General features: G+C 55.3%; 5 protein-coding genes across 5 annotated transcripts; all 5 read left to right on the top strand.

Annotated features, from left to right (window-relative positions):
- Positions 1-624: 624 nt before the first annotated feature.
- Positions 625-2,380, top strand: CMQ_544 (uncharacterized protein; the record flags this gene model as incomplete). Its single annotated transcript, XM_014317623.1, has 2 exons — positions 625-1,412; positions 1,468-2,380. The coding sequence occupies 2 exons, from the start codon at positions 625-627 to the stop codon at positions 2,378-2,380; spliced, it is 1,701 nt and encodes a 566-aa protein (XP_014173098.1).
- Positions 2,381-4,560: 2,180 nt separating this feature from the next.
- CMQ_1094 (nuclear pore complex protein) lies at positions 4,561-5,698 on the top strand (the record flags this gene model as incomplete). The annotated part of the gene is made up of 2 exons (XM_014318173.1): positions 4,561-5,279; positions 5,341-5,698. The coding sequence occupies 2 exons, from the start codon at positions 4,561-4,563 to the stop codon at positions 5,696-5,698; spliced, it is 1,077 nt and encodes a 358-aa protein (XP_014173648.1).
- Positions 5,699-6,477: 779 nt separating this feature from the next.
- On the top strand, positions 6,478-8,017 carry CMQ_1739 (cytidylyltransferase; the record flags this gene model as incomplete). The annotated part of the gene is made up of 4 exons (XM_014318818.1): positions 6,478-6,577; positions 6,653-6,770; positions 6,837-7,596; positions 7,661-8,017. 4 exons carry the CDS (start codon positions 6,478-6,480, stop codon positions 8,015-8,017), a joined length of 1,335 nt encoding a protein of 444 aa, XP_014174293.1.
- Positions 8,018-9,264: 1,247 nt separating this feature from the next.
- Positions 9,265-10,526, top strand: CMQ_903 (branched-chain amino acid aminotransferase; the record flags this gene model as incomplete). The annotated part of the gene is made up of 2 exons (XM_014317982.1): positions 9,265-10,284; positions 10,356-10,526. The coding sequence occupies 2 exons, from the start codon at positions 9,265-9,267 to the stop codon at positions 10,524-10,526; spliced, it is 1,191 nt and encodes a 396-aa protein (XP_014173457.1).
- Positions 10,527-12,916: 2,390 nt separating this feature from the next.
- CMQ_1488 (uncharacterized protein) lies at positions 12,917-16,273 on the top strand (the record flags this gene model as incomplete). The annotated part of the gene is made up of 3 exons (XM_014318567.1): positions 12,917-14,928; positions 15,492-15,546; positions 15,821-16,273. The coding sequence occupies 3 exons, from the start codon at positions 12,917-12,919 to the stop codon at positions 16,271-16,273; spliced, it is 2,520 nt and encodes an 839-aa protein (XP_014174042.1).
- Between the last annotated feature and the right edge of the window lie 49 nt (positions 16,274-16,322).

Genomic DNA, 16,322 nt, shown 5'->3' with positions numbered 1-16,322 from the left:
TTCGACGGGCTCGGGGACCTCGTGTTGTCCATGATTCTTTTTTTAAATGCCCATGAACTATTTGATTCTCGCCAGATGGCCCTGTGACAGAGCTGTTTTGACCAGGAGGACCCCGGTGGCTCAGACGCGCTCGAGCGTTCTCGTAACAATTGTGCGCGTTTACGAGGCCTTGCAGGGCGGACGACGATCTTCGAATCTAGCGCAACATCCTTGCAGTTTGGAAGGCTCAGCCGGTTGTATTGTTATTCTACTCGTACTCGCGTAGTGCGGCGTCGGTAGACATTAGTCGAGAAAGAGAACTCTGTCCAGACATTTCTTATAAAAAAGGCAGCAGTGCACCCGATGCGCCATATTCCTTCCCGGCTTAGTGCCAAACACACACGGCACACGGCGCAGTACTCCGTACTATGTAAGCAGGCAGGGAGACAGGTCATTTGGTTTAGCCCGTCCAAGACACCCTCTTACTCTCTCTCTGTCTCTGGCCTCGTGAAGCGAAAGGAAGGAGCAGAACCAGCAGTGCAGCAGCCAGAAGGAGCAAGAGAGACGTCCAGAAGCTCAGAAGCCCAGATAGGGAGGAACTCTGCACGCCAGAATTAGTCAGGGGAAAGCCGTGCCTGCCCCGCCATGCAAAAGGTTAGCAGTGGAGGCGGCGGCACGCCCACAGGGCAAAATGCGGCTCCATTTTTCTCGACGCTCTTCGGCACTTCGTTCTCCAGCATAACGACGACAGCGACGACGCCCACGACGACCCTTCTCGCGACAACAGCCACCCGTTCACGACCCAACACGAGCGCCGGCGAACAGCACTCGTCGCCGTCGCCGCCCAGCCTGTCACAGGTCCCGCTGCCCAGCGCCGCCGAACAGCAGCAGCATCGCCGCCACGTCCTCACAAAAGATCGCCGTCCTTCGCTCAACAAGAAGCCATCCTTCTCACGACGCCGGGCCTCCTCGTCGGGCGGTGTGGCCGTCAACTTCCTCTTCCACCAGACAGGCAACGTCCTCTCCAACGGCAACGGCAACAGCAACAGCAACAGTAACAACAGCAGCGGCAGCAGCAACAACATCAACCAAAATCCTTTGCTTATTGACACCGACGTCAGCCTTCCTCCACCCATTCCGGCGACTCCTACCGTGGTCTCTGCCACCCCTACGGCGCTCTCTGCGAGTCCGCTTCCCCGAAGCGAGCCGTCTCAGGTACCTGGAAAGATGTTGAGCTCGTCGTTTGGCGGCACCAATGGCGGCGCCACCGGGCTGGGAATCAACGGGATGTCGGCCTCGGGCCTAACTTCTGCCAATGGCCAGCTCGCATTGCCCACTGTCTTCAGCCAGCCGTCAGAGGCAAGTCTGGTGCATCAACATATCCTGGAGATGGCTGCCAAGCGGATCTCGACTCTAGAATACCTACGGAAAGCGTGAGTGATAGACATATGCATACACATTACACACACATCTGCTAACCAATTGTAGCCACGAAGGTCGAGTCTACTGGTTCAACACTCTTCGCTTCGACCGGCCAGACTTCAACCGCATGCCCTATTTTGAGGCTCGCCGGCTCGCCCGTCGCGCCACCAACTACCTGCTTCTCGGGCTCTCGCTGCCGGCCGTCGTCGATCTCAACTCATCGTCTGCCCTGGAGCTGTTGCGCAGCCTCAGCGCCCTGCTGGTCGAGTTCGAGGCCTACCAGCAGCTGCACTCGGAGACGGGGACCAGCAGCGCTGCAAGCTCGCTGTCGCGGGCCGCCCGACTGCCGCAGATGTTCCGCCGCGCCGCGCCGAGCTCAAAGACCCGGAGGACGAGCAACAGTGCGGCCTCCGGGTCCGGCGACATGAGCAGCATGGGCGGAGGAGGCACCATGGGCATGGGGGGATCAGGCAACGGAGGAAGTGGCAGCGGCTATATCATCGGCTCGCCCGACGGTGCCTCTATGGGCGCCGACGCCGTCAACGGCAGCACCCTGACGCTGGTGGCAACCGACGGGGCTCTCGCCGGCGGCATCGGCGGTGGAGCCGGAAACAGCACAGCTTCAACCTCGGCAGCCTCGACGGCCTTTGTCACCCACTACGACAACAACGCGGACCTGCTGCCCGGCGAGGAGTACACCTTTCTGCTGACGCCCAGCCTGCCTTTCGATCCTGACTTTTTCGAGACGTTTGTCACGCTGTGCGACGTCCTGATCGACTGCTACACCCGCTTGCTGAGCCTGCTGCCCACGCCGCGCGACTGCTCCGGTCACGTGGCCGAGCAGTTCGCAAAGGCCGACGCCCGCATCCGCAAGCTGCTGGTGCAAAACGTCGTCAAGGAGTTTGAGGACCACAGCCGCGCCGGCGTCAAGACCGAGGTCGCCAACGTCGGCAGGGTCGTCCTCTCCGGCCTGATGTGAGGACGACGGGCGTGTTCGTGGTCGTGTGCTCTCCGTTATACTAATCGGCTTGGACGAGACCTTGCATATGCACACTTTGGTATACAGAAAGCCCCGCAAGTTTGGCAAGCATTGATCGAGCATTTGATCTCGTTGTAATTTGTATATATATTTTTCTTGTATAGATATAGCACTTTCTTTTAAAACGAAGCCTTCAGATGGTTCTACCAAATCAGCTTGGCCACTTGACCAAACCATGTGTTGTTGTAGAAGTTTGATCAGATAAGAGCGCTATGCGCTAGTCGTCATGATGGAGTTATACTCCAGATCAGTGCTTGACTCTATTTTTAAATCATCATGTAAACTTCGTGCACATCCCCCTGACCCAACATGCCCCCAGAGTAAGCAACAAATTCCCCCAGAAAGAACCGATGAGGTCGGCCAGATCGTCGACCAAGAACAGCGCACGAGAGCGCCAGAAACGAAAAAAGAAGCGCCCCATAATGGACTCGCTCCTTCAGAGTGTAGAGTGCCTCCAGAGCCTCTCTCGTCTCTCTTCGCGATCGACGACCGACATGTTGACCCCAACCCTCCTGTGACAGAGGTATTTGTTGTGGTGAAGCCCCCTCGCTCCAAGAATAAGCCCCATCGAGTAATACGCCAAGAAGCATTTCTGCTACCTCGGCGAACAATCGCATTCCTGTTTGTTTCGGACGAAATCACTCCCCAGACCCGAAACACCGCTGCTGCCACTCGTCCCCAACTCCCACGTCTGTCCCAGCCCTCACCGATCTCTCCTCTCCCTCCACTCTCATCAATGCCACTCCTCCCTCTCTCCTTTGCGTCCCCTCCATCCAGAACCCAGCCAAGAATCGTGCAGTGATCTCTAGGTCGTCGAGATCGCAATGCCACAAGCCAATGCTTCCCCGCCTCCCTGCTCTCCGAGCTACTCAGAAGCCTCCGACAAACAGATCCAACACACCGAGAGTCCACAACACCGCCCTCACCCCCCAGCACCCAAAACCCGCAACCCACACAGCAGTGACCGCGGACTCGTATCTTCGTCCATAAGAGGTGCCAGCTGCCACAGGGCGCAAAGGTAAGAGAAACACAGAAGGCAGGACGACACTGCAGAGCTCCGTGGGAGCTAAACTGAGGAAGTCATCAATGGCAGCTTTCCCAGCAAAGAGAGAGGAGACAGGTGGGCGTAGCCCGCAATCAGCAAGAGCACTCCCTCTCAAACCCAAGGAGCCGAACAAATCGAGACTGTTGGGAAAAGGAAGAAAGAAAACGAGAGAGCAAGTTGGTCGAGAGACAAATCAGAAAGCGGGTGGAAAATTTAAGGACAGGAAGGCAAAAAAAAAAAACGAGGAGGAGGGTAAAAGCAACAAAAACGAATGTCCCATATGGGTAGGGATAAGCCGCAGATGTCATTACGGCGGCGCGTTTCCGCAGCGCTTCCATTTCCTTTCGAAAACGCAAAGCTGTCCGGGGACTTTCTCCCAAAGCTAATTCGGTTTTGAGACGAACCACTAGTGATCCGTCTCCGTTTGGAGCTTCGACAGCGATTTGGTCGGGCGAGGGGACTTGAAGAAAAGAAAAAGAGAATATCTGCTAAGAAAAGTAAAATTTGCATTTTAAGACCAGGCGCGGAAAAAGTTTACAGTGGGGCGGATTCTGCCGCGGGCGGTGAAATGACAGCTTGTCACGAAATATCGTATTACTCATCCCTCCCTGAAGCCTGCTGCAGGCAGATGAGAGCAGCCCGGAGAGTTGCCTAAATCCTCTCTTTTCCTATCGTCCTTTATATTTGCGACTACCTGTTGTTTCCTGAGGAATTGGACTACGCGTCCTCGTGTGTTGGTGAACCACCTTGCGTGACAAACAGTCCCTACTGCAGCCTGAGCTCCCTGCCCCCATTCCGGCCGTCTCAGGGCGCTAAAAAAACAATACTACAAAAAGGACCAGCTCGCGAATCGACAACGTCACGACCGCCAGAACACCTGTCTGCAACGACGCCGCCGAACAAGTCCGTGTGCGCCGCTGCAACCCAGCCTCCTCTCTGCCCCCCGTTATCTCGAGATTAAGCCGCAGGGTGTTGGTCGTGGGAGGATCCGGCATTCTCGTCCTTTCGCCTCGCCCTTCCTCTCCGACTTTTTCTTCACGCTCTTCCACGCTCACGAGCCTGCCTTCTGCCCGCCATGTCTACCCTCTTTGGCGCCGCGGCCGCGACGACCAACAACACCGTCGGCGACCTGAAAAATGACGTGATCGTGCAGAACCCGCCGGAAGACAGCATCACGGATCTGACCTTCAACAGCAACCAGGCCGACCCGAAGAACTTCATGGCCGTGTCCAGCTGGGACAAGAAGGTGCGCATCTATGAAATCAGCGGCAGCGGCCAGTCAGAGGGCCGACTGATGTACGAACACAGCGCGCCGGTCTTCAGCTGCCACTTTGCCAAGGACGGCAAGCGCGTCGCCTCTGCCGGTGCCGACAACCAGGCGCGGCTCTGCGACCTCGAGACGGGCAAGAACGAGGTGGTGGCACAGCACGACCAGCCGATCCGCAAGGTCAAGTTCTTTGACGTCGATGGCGGCCAGCAGATGTTGGTCACGGGCTCCTGGGACAAGACCATCAAGTACTGGGACCTGCGGCAGCAGCAGCCCGTAGCGTCTGTCCAGTGCCAGGAACGCGTCTACGCGCTGGACGTCAGGGACAATCTCCTGGTCGTCGGCACTGCCGACCGCTACATCAACGTGGTCAACCTCAAGGACCCCACAAAGTTTTACAAGACGCTGCAGAGCCCGCTTAAGTGGCAGACGCGCGTGGTCAGCTGCGTCAATGACGCGTCTGGCTTCGCCATTGGCAGTATCGAGGGCCGTTGTGCCTTCCAGTATGTCGAGGAAAAAGACTCTGTGTACGTTTTCTCTACTTCTTGCTGCTTGCGACCTCCTTCTCCCGCCTGCTAACCCGCCCAGCTCCAACTTCTCCTTCCGGTGTCATCGCGACCCGGCCCAGGGCAACGTCACGCAGGTCCACACCGTCAACGACATTGACTTCCACCCGATACACGGCACATTCTCGACCGTCGGCTCTGACGGCACCTTTCACTTCTGGGACAAGGACGCCAAGCACCGGCTCAAAGGCTACCCGAATGTGGGCGGCAGCATCACGACCGGCCAGTTCAACAAGGACGGCAGCATATTCGCCTATGCCATCTCCTACGACTGGTCCAAGGGCTACCAGGGCAACAGCCCACAATACCCGACCAAGATCATGCTGCATCCAGTCACGGGCGACGAGTGCAAGCCGCGCCCCAGCGTTAAGAAGCGGTAAAACACCATCCCGGCTGGTGGGCGACAGGATATGGCAGACGTTGGACACCACAACACGAAGAGACGGGAAGCAGAAACAATCAAAGGGACAACAAGGAGAGCCTGCATCCGCTTGGTACGCCTTTTTATATCTTGTGGGCAGTGTATTTCAGGTGCAGAGAGCGAGAGGACTGCTTGACGGGAGGATATACGATTGTGAGATAATGGAAAACACAACACGAATTTCAGTACAGCCGGTACGGATGAAAACCAGCCACCATGGCGCGAGCTTCGAGTTGGATGCATGGCTAAGGACTAAGATGAAGCAAGCCCGGGTACACACCTCCTATTGACTCCTGTACAAGTATGTAGCGAACTAGCATAAGATCATTTACAACCTTCAACTCCTTGGTGCGCTAAAGTAGCTTATTGGTTTGCGTGGGGCGCCTATGGGGGGACAAGAGGGGCAAAGCATAGCAACTCGTGGGGAGCAGCTGCATATGTTTCTTGTCGAGCTGTAGGCATTGCCGAGCAACGTAATAGATTGTTGAGCGAGGAAGGCGCGACAGTCAAACGTAAGTCTTGGCTATATATTGGCTGGAGTGCAATCTTAAAAAAATAAACCAAAAATAGGCATCCAGAAACGGATAATTAGTCGCAGTGCAATCAAATCCACTCTCTCTACTTCACCCTCACAACTCCTCGAACGCATCACGGCAATCTCCCCTTCTCTCTCTGTCGCCTTCCCTTCAAGTCTGGGAATCTATACCGCTTACACCCCAACTATAAAGAGCCACAGCTATGACGTCTGCCGACCAGGAACTTCCGCCCGGCGAAGCGGCACCGGAGCTGCTCGACGGCCGGCTTTGGGTGGATGGCTGCTTCGATTTTTTCCACCACGGTTCGTCGCTGCTTTGCTCCCTGTATTTCTGCGATTGCTACATTGGAATCGTAGCCTTCTGACGTCTTCCTACAGGTCACGCCGGCGCTATTGTCCAGGCGCGCCAGCTTGGTGACGAGCTCTACATCGGCGTCCACTCGGACGAAGCCATTCTCGAGAATAAGGGGCCAACTGTCATGAACCTAGAGGAGAGGTGAGCATTACTTCAATGGCTGTGGAACGTGCCCGGGCCCGCAGCTGCTAACCCTGCCCCTTACAGACTGTCCGCCGTGGATGCGTGTCGTTGGGCGACCCGGTCAGTCCCCAACGCTCCCTACGTCACCCAACTCGACTGGATTTCGCACTTTGGCTGTCGGTATGTCGTCCACGGAGACGACATCACCTCGGACGGCTCCGGCGAGGACTGCTACCGGTTTGTCAAAGCCGCCGAGCGCTTCAAGGTCGTCAAGCGCACGCCCAGCATCTCCACCACAGACCTCGTCGGCCGGATGCTGCTCTGCACCAAGACGCATTTTATTCGCTCTCTGCAGGCTGCCCTGGCCGGCAAAGAGGGCCCAGGAACGGACGCAGAGCGCAAGGCCACTGGCGAGGCCATGGCCGAGCGCATTCGCCTCTATGCCACCGACGAGACGGCGAAGAACCCGGGCGCCGAAGTGTGGGTGTGGAAGGCCGATCCCCGGGCCACAGCGCCCACCAGCAAGCCAACCAAGCTGGTGGCTGGCAAGGGCCCGCAGATAGGACAGCGCGTGGTGTACGTGGATGGCGGCTTTGACCTGTTTTCCAGCGGCCACATTGCGTTTCTACAGCGCGTCCTCAAGGCCGAGGAAGAGCGCGCCCGCGCCGACGGCTGGTACGCGCCCGAAGCGGTGGCAGAGCGACGTGGCAAGGCGGCCGGAGACTACCCCCCGGCATATGTGGTGGCGGGCGTGCACGACGACGAGGTGATCAACGAGTGGAAGGGCATCAACTACCCCATCATGAACATCTTTGAGCGGGGGCTCTGCGTTTTGCAATGCAAGGTACGTCGGCTAGCACTAGCCGAGCAGCTCCCCTTTCTTCTGTCGCAGCTGCTAACCGATTCAGTACGTCGATGCCGTGGTGTTTGGAGCACCGTTCACCCCGGTCCGTGACTATCTGGCAGCACTGCCATGGGGCATACCGGATGCCGTGTACCACGGCCCGACGGCGTTTATGCCGCTGACGTACGACCCATACACGGAGCCAAAGGCAATGGGCATCTACCAGCAGGTGGGCCCGCACCAGTTTGCCGACGTCAATGCGGAAACGATTGTTGCGCGGATCCTGGCTAGCCGTGACCGGTATGAGGCTCGGCAACGGGCCAAGGGAGCCAAGTCAGACGTGGAGGAAGCACACAAACGGCGGGAGAAGATGGTCGAGGAACAGCGGCAGAAGGAGGCAGCAGCAGCGGCCACAACGTGAGATTGAGTAGCATTTTGACTGGGTTTCATTGCTTGCTCTTTTGGCCTGATCGGCTGGCGTTTTCCACAAATGTAAAAGCGAAGGCCCATAGTTTGGGTCTTCAACGGAGCCCATCGACGATCCAACTCCCCGGAATCGGAACTACTCATACTGCATCCTCGGTCGTCCAGATAAGCTGCCTAGCGTTCACCCAGAGTAACGGAATATCGGTGTACGAGAACTCGTACGTAGTGTGGATTCGAGCGTGGATGTCATAGCTCTTGCCGTATAGATTTGCCTGCAACCAGTTGAAAATAAGGGATTGGTTCGTTTAGTCGCGGCTAGTATCGGTACGATAGGGGCTATTCCGCGCCTATGCCGGTGGGCTCGGCTTAAGAATCAAGGTGAACGGTCGATTCGAGCACCAGTTCTGTGTTCCCATGTCCAGTCTCAGCGGTCCGGAGGGGATATAAGAAAAAGGGGGCTGCCTGGGTGGACATGGACAGTCGTACAACTTTGACAGCGCGTCACGGTTCGCTCTCGTCATGTCGCGGATGGCGCCGTGATCGGGCATCGAACTCGTCAGCTTGCAAGCCCACCGAACCTTCTCAGCCTTTCACAGGTCCTTCCGGCCTTGGTCTAGCAGCATCCCAGCTAACACGAGACGGTTTAAGCCGAGAGCAGCCTATTCTTCTACATACCCATTTCGCACCTTATCAGCACATGGTTAGCCGGCGTAAAGCCGCTAAAGGCTATCTCCTGCATGATCCCAATCCGTCCGTCACGACAAACGCCCTTTCGATGACATCCGACGAGACGCAGAGCGTTGGTTGGCCAATTGGCTCGTTGGGGCGGGTGTTGATAGTCCCCTTTCAGTGACCCCGGCACAGGCACAGGCCCATTGCAAGAAATTCTTTGCGAGAAAGTCCTTTTGGAGGAAAAAAACTTTTCCCACTACTTCCTGTCATTTTGCCTCCACCCAGCCTTGTATATATGTAGTCTTAAGCCCCTAGCGGTTTGTCCAGGAACCAGCTCTTGTTTCCAGCAATTTTTACTTGTGACTCATTAGTGGCCAAGCTTTGAGTTGTGCTTATATCAAATCGCAGGACACCTTCACTATTAGTGCTTCTTCCTCCCTTATTTGTACCTTCAGGACGCTTCCGTCTTATTCCTACTCTGGTTGCTTCTCATCCTCCCTCCATCCTCGCCGTCCTTTCTGTCCTCCCCATCTTCTGCATCTTTCAACTTCTTCACGACCCAACTTCACAATGGCACCCTCAGCTACTCCTGTTGCAAGCGTCGGTGTCAAGAATGGCAAGCAGGTCCAGGGCCTCGATGCCTCCAAGCTGACCTACGAGCTGACCTCGAGTCCACGACCTGTTCCTGCCAGCATCAGCAGCGCCTGTGTCGGCGTCGAGACGATCTGCACGGACCACATGATCACCGTCGCCTGGAACGTTGAGACCGGCTGGGCTGCTCCCCAGCTGCGTCCGTATGGGCCGCTCAGCCTGATGCCCACGGCCTCAGTCCTGCACTATGCCACCGAGTGTTTTGAGGGTCTCAAGGCATACCGTGGTGTGGACGGCCGTCTGCGCCTCTTCCGGCCAGACTGCAACGCCCGCCGCATGCTGACGTCGTCCGTCCGCGTCTCGCTGCCCGGTTTCGAGCCGGCCGAGCTCGAGAAGCTGATCGTCGCCCTCATGGCTGTGGACGGTCCACGCTGGCTGCCGGCCGACTGGCCCGCCGGCTCATTCGTTTACCTGCGTCCCACCATCATTGGCACGCAGGCACAGCTCGGTGTGCAGTCCCCGCGCGAGGCCTTGCTCTTCATCACCGCCAGCTATATGCCCGTCCTCGACTCGTCCCCCGGTGGCATGCGCCTCAACACAAGCCCCGAGGACATGGTGCGCGCCTGGGTTGGCGGATTCGGCTTCGCAAAGCTCGGCGCCAACTATGGCCCCAGCCTGCTTGCCACCAGCGAGGCTCGTGCCAAGGGCTGTCACCAGGTCCTCTGGCTTTACGGCTCTGATGGCTACTGCACCGAGGCTGGCGCCAGCAACTTCTTCATCCTTTGGAAGGCAAAGGACACCGGTCGGACACAGCTCGTCACCGCACCGCTCGATGACCGTCTCATCCTCGACGGAGTCACCCGTCGCAGCATCGTCCAGCTGGCCCGCGAACGTCTTGGCAGCGAGGTCGACGTCGTTGAGCGCAAATACACCATCGCCGAGGTCCAGGAGGCTCACTCCGAGGGTCGCTTGCTCGAGGCCTTTGCCGCAGGCACTGCTGTAAGCTTCTGTCTTCTCATACGTTTCTCGGCCAAAAAGTTTTTCGATCTTACTGACTAACTTGTCTTCAGTATTTCATCACTCCCGTGTCGCAAATCCTCCACCGCGACCAGGACATTGACATCCCCATGGGCGAGGGCACGGGTGGTCAGTACACACTGAAGCTGAAGGAGTGGATTGGCAACATCATGTACGGCAAGGATGAGCACGAATGGGGCGTTGTTGTCACCGAAAAGCAGTAAAGGGCTGGCGAAAAGCGGGTGTCTGCAATCTTTTCTTTATTGGAGCTGAAATTCTCACGGCTGGCGTTTTGGCACGATAGCACATATTAAAATTTAGATAGAAACGAACTGATGTGGATGAATGCAGGAATAGAAGGTCTCATTCTTATCATGATCAAATTATAACACCGGCCCAGCAAATTCGTTGGCTCCTTGCAAAATCGCACTGCCCACTTCTGCCTCATACTTCAGTCGTACTTGGATTGTCTGGCTAGCATGGCTTGCGCAAGCTTACACTCCTCTGCAAGAATAAGCTTTCGATATGTCTAGCTCTAGTTAGGCTTTGTTGTAAGAAGCAAAGGGCGAGGATTTTTTACCTTTTCATTGTCCCGCATCTCTCTGATAGCATCGGCAGCGGCAGCATCCAGATCCCTCTCGGCATCCCGGATTATTTCGTTGTACGTAGCACCGCCGAAAGTGCCAGCGTTGCTTGTCATTATGCCGGGCGGCAGTTCGGTGCTAATATAATCATCACGCCTGACACCCCCATCACAGTTATCGAAAATAGCCCGCAGCGCGTTTGCCACCTCGTTGTGCATCTGATCCAACTCCTTCCATGTTTTTTCGAGGTCTCCCTCAAGCGTGGCCGCTGCTGTTCGCATTTGTGTAATGCGATCGACAACGCGTTCATCTTTCTCTGTTGGGATCTCGGTACCTCCCCGCTCGCGTGTCTGAATCTTGACCACCCATTCGTGCAAGGGCTTGCTGAACATGCCGTGTCGTTTATCCACAGAGGAGAGGAATGCATTCTCGACATCTTCCATGCTGAGCAGTTGTTTTTCAAAAGCGAATTGGGTCTCTGATAAATGCTTTGTTGCATCGTCGTGTAGACTTTTTGCTCTATCGGAATAGCTCTCTAGTCATTCCGAATGAACGTTAGACGCATGCTTATAAGAGATATGTTTATGAGAATGGACTGTAGATCACCCTGCAATCTTTTTAAAGCCGGGCCCTCGGCATTGTGGAAAGTTGGGTCACTTGTTGTATATGCAGTGGGTTGTGTCTCCCTGGGGAGTCCATGTTCTTTATGCTTGTTCGCGCGGGCGTTTCTACGAATAGAGTCAAAAAAAGATGCTGTCGGATTATTGGCTGCTCGCTGAGTTTCTTTGTCAACTGTCGGTGGTGGCGTCAGCTCGAGCTCAAGTCTTGTCCTATTACTTTCGTGACTCTCTCTGCCCTCTGCAAGCACTGCCGAGAGGCGTTTCTCAAATATTTCCGACCAGTCAGCCATTGTAGATCAAATTCGGTTTGTGGTGAGCATAACAAAAAAAGAGTTTCTGATGTTTTCCTAGAAATAGTAATAGAAATTCTTTATTTCAGGTCGGACAAAACAAAATCAATTGAGGTATTTGGTCGAGCACAAATTGTCAGAGAAGGCAGGCGCCGCCTGATGCGATTAATCCAGTATCATATACAACAAGCAAGAGCTATATTCGTGATGCAAGGAAGGTACGAGCTGCCATCCATCAAGAAGGCAGGAACACGACCAAGAGTAGTATACAATATTTCCCCCAAAGCCGACAGATCTGGTGGGCCATAATTCACCATAGACAAAGCTACATGCACCTTGACAATTCCGTTTGACATGATACTATGAGCATTAGCCTGTTGTCTCCGAGAAACCCAAATTGCAGTTTTCTGGTGTCAAGAACATCTATCCCAGGCTCGAGAAGTAACATGGATTGGTGGCTTTTACTTCTTTGATGGACTAATGCTAACTCACCTCGCTGCGTGGAACGAAGAAGCTTCGGGACTAACAAGCCTTTTGCATGTTAAATTTACACAAAAATGGCAATGAGAATACTCAACGGAATAGAACAGTATATTCAATGACAAGCCTGATGGTCTGTGTAACAAGAATATCATTCACTTCATTGCTATGTCCGGGGCTTCTCTACTATAACATGTGCTCCATATAAACTGGCGAGAGAATGCGATCGAATTCTCGTTTTCATGTCCTTGTTTCTTGCAACTCCCTTCCAAATCATTACTTTCTGATTCGACTAGACGTCAGATGCAAACCACTTGATTCTAGGGCATCGTGGGGTTTTTGACGCAGAAACTACACTGCTTGAATTGCTCGCTTTTAAAGGTCTGAGAACCTTGAGTTCTCTACTCCTTACGTTCCGACAGCTTCAACCCTCTGGGAAGTCTGAGTCCTATCTCACCGCTAGCTATATCAAGCCTCTCGTGGGATTTCCTGCCACCCGAAACACGAGTGTCGTCTCCAAGGCATATAAATTTTTGTATCCAGTCTGTCTTCTATGTCCTAGCTCTTGGGATGAACATCGCTCTAGATTGAAACGCTAACAGTACTATGCATCAGACTGCAGTGCAGAAGTACATTCAAAATGAAAGAAACACAAAAGGGTCTTGAAACCTCGGACCAAAACTGGCCGTACCGTGCTTATGCAACCAACAGCGAGTATGTTTACCGCCAGCTGCAAAGCTTCCAGCCACAGCTGCATCAAGAGAACATTCAAAGCCCCTCGAGACTTGCAAGTGTCATTTCTTCATCCTCGCCACGAACCCTCGCAGGTTATGTCGGCAATGCCTCTGCTGCATGGACCCCGACTTACTCTCGGATGTGGCCTGACACGCCGAGTTATCATGCCAGCGCTACACAGCCTCCGATTATATATCCCTTGCCGGATGTTTCATTTAGTCGTTTTCCAGAGCCGCAGGACTTCCAGGAAAATAGCCACAGTGTTGTCGGTCATACCCATAGATGCAGTCCTGACTCGAAGCTACTGTCACAGGCAGAGGACATGACCTGGCCTAGCCGTCTCTTGGACATGAACTCGCTCATTGATGGCACTGGTAACAGACAGCATGTCCAAAGCAGCAGCAGCAATGTCAACAGAAGTGGCCAAATTCTCGATACCTCACCCACATTGATGTCGTCGTCGGCTCCGACACAGTGGAAGACTCCTCTGCAGGAGCTCCACGACTTCCACAACCGGGCCAGATTCGGTCAGACCCCAGTACGGAGAGACTACATCTCCGGGCAAGACGGTCTCGCTCAGCTGGACGGGGCGACATTTATGGCGTCAAGAAGAGATGAAATTCAGGGCCAAACTCTCCGCAGTCTGGGACCTGTGGGATCCGGCAGCAGCTCTGAAAGTCTTGGAAGCCTCAGCACCTTTGGCAATTTCATCCATCCGCCTTGTGCTGCCTCGACAACCGGAAGCCTCGGACAAGGCTCGTCGCAAGGAAGACAGCAACAGCGGCAAACAGAGCCTGAAGTGAGGAAGGACGAGACAGGACGCCATGGCGGATCGGAACCGAGTCCTGGTGCTGCCAGTACTGTCTCGGCTGCCACTGCATCCACTGCATCGACCACGTCTGGTTCTGGCGCAACACCGCCCTGGCCGTCTGCACCCGGGTTCCGGCCACCGCTGACCGGTTATGAGTTTGAGCTGCAACACGAAGCCAACCTGCGTGAGCTCCAGAGCCAGAAGAGGTGGGCGCGCCTGCAGCTGAGCTCGTGCAATGAAAACGCGCGTTTCCACCACACGCAGACGACGGGCTGCATCGTGGCCGTCAACGGCCATATTATCGGGCCCTACAACCCAGACAGTCTCCGCTGTTATGGGACCAGCCCAGAGGTTGTAGGGCTGCGCGTGACCATGACGGTGCACGATGGAAGCGAACAGAGCTCGCAGGCCGCAGCGGATGGCGCCGACAACGACAACTCTCCTCTCTTCGACGAGCCAACGCTCGTGCTGCGATACCAGATTGTCGTGCCGTCCCGCCGGGGAATGACTTCCGGGGCCTCTGGATACCCTGGCCAGCCCAGCCGCCGAGCACCATCATCGTCAGGCTTGGGCGCTGGCACATCTGCCTCGATGTCCACGACAGCATCATCTGCGGGAACTACCCATCAACAGGGCCGTCGCCGCCATTTCGCAACCACGGCAATCCCTCTGCGGCGCGGCATCGCCGCTCGGCCGGGATACCGTCCGCTCGAGGCGGCTGAGGCGGTCAATCGCATCCGCTCCTGGGGCGGGCAGCCGTCACGCGGCGTGTTTGGAAACGCCTGGTTGGTGCGGCTGGCTATCGAACCAGGTCACGTGCAGCACACGGTTGACAACCGGGCCACGGAACTGTTGACCGGCTGCGGGCTGGGTGAGAAGGGAGGCGCAGGAAGAGCTGGCTGGTTTTCAGGTGGGCAACAGCAGAATGCGGCGTCGGTCAGTCCGACCGCCCTCGACTGCATGGTCGCCGTCAACCAGAGCATGAAGGCGTTGGGCCAGCGGGACGGCACGCTGTCAATCATGCTGTCGAACCACTCGACGCAAAAGCGCATGGCACGACAGTGTCCAGACCTGGTGGCGATGTGGGTGCTGGCACAAGAGAACCTGTAAGGCTCTTGAAATTGAGGACATGGGTGTGCACAAATGCTTGTCATTGAGGACTGTGAGGAGATGTGTTCGATTGAACATTTTGTTCTTGCTCACGATTCTAACCAACCTTCTGTACAACTTTGTAGAGCAACTGTACGACATGGCCAACAATGGTTCATTGAGCCTATGTGATTACCCACGCGTCTGAATATAGAGAGTGGTGCCATAAGGCCTGTGGTCAGGGAAGTCGGTGCAGATGGCCCCCTCACTATATTGTGATTCTTATACGGAGTACTCCGTAAATGGTACGGTTTGCATCGTTTTCTGCCACGACAGTCACGTGACTTTGCATCATGCCGTCCTATCGGACCAAGGTGTTAAGTTGTTTGTGAGGTACTCTGTATGTACAGAAGACAAATGCAGCAGATAAGTATGTTTTTAACTCGTTTACACTGATCCTTGTTATATTGTAGACACAGCGTCCTCGAGCAGCCATTTTCAGCGTTCTAGTCTTAATTTTCTGGGATCCACGGGCAGCCAGTAGGCACATTTTGGCTAGAGGTTCTACACTGTACACTAGGACGAACCCATTTACAACCAACATGCTGTCCCGCTTTACAAAGCAGCTTTGGCAGGTGGCTTGGCACGGTACAGGTATCAACGACCTTTCGGTCCTTTGGATCACGTGATGGCATGCGATTAGGATCAAAGGGACTGAAACTATGGAGAGGAACTGCAGCCAGCAGGGTGGTAACACCCAACACACCAAGGGCTCTCTAGGTTTTCAGGGCCTGGCCTCGCCGGTTCTCGTCTTAATTGTTTCACTGCCGGTCTCCATAGCAAGTAACTCTAACTCGTCCCCTCCCTCACGACGGAGGATTATCTTTGGCGTATGTCGTTCGCCCCCAGCCAGAGCTGCTGAAGATTGCAGGCCAAAGTTCCAACTTCGTGTGCAAGCCTCACCAGGTGGTAGACGCCGGTACGCTGGTGCAACTCTGCAAGACTCCCATCCACGGCGGACTGCTGGCAAACGAGACGGGCACAGGCAAACCGGCAGCATACCTCCTCGCCCTGGTCATGCAGCAACTCGAAAAGGAGCGGGTGCACGCCGCTGGCACGCCGACCATCTTCAAGCCTGCGATGCTTGTCGTCCCAGCCGCCGCCATCGCCCAAGTCGTCAACGAAATCCAAGTGGTTACTGGCGACTCTTTCCAGATGGCGGGCAACTACTCCCACCCAGAGGCCATCAACGACGAGTCGGAGAAGCGACTGCGCGCCGGGTGGACTGCTGCTTGTACAGTAACGGAAGTTGGTAAGAGTTGCGTCTTGGGCAGGAAGGACACGTGTGGAGGGCACACCTAAAAGGGGTTATACTCGGAGTTTTGATAATATATTGATACACATAATTGTC

This window comes from Grosmannia clavigera, assembly GCF_000143105.1.
Source record: "Grosmannia clavigera kw1407 unplaced genomic scaffold GCSC_140, whole genome shotgun sequence".
Classification (NCBI taxonomy): domain Eukaryota; kingdom Fungi; phylum Ascomycota; class Sordariomycetes; order Ophiostomatales; family Ophiostomataceae; genus Leptographium; species Leptographium clavigerum.
Note: the sequence above shows the minus strand (reverse complement) of the source record. Positions and strands in the feature narration are given on the sequence as shown.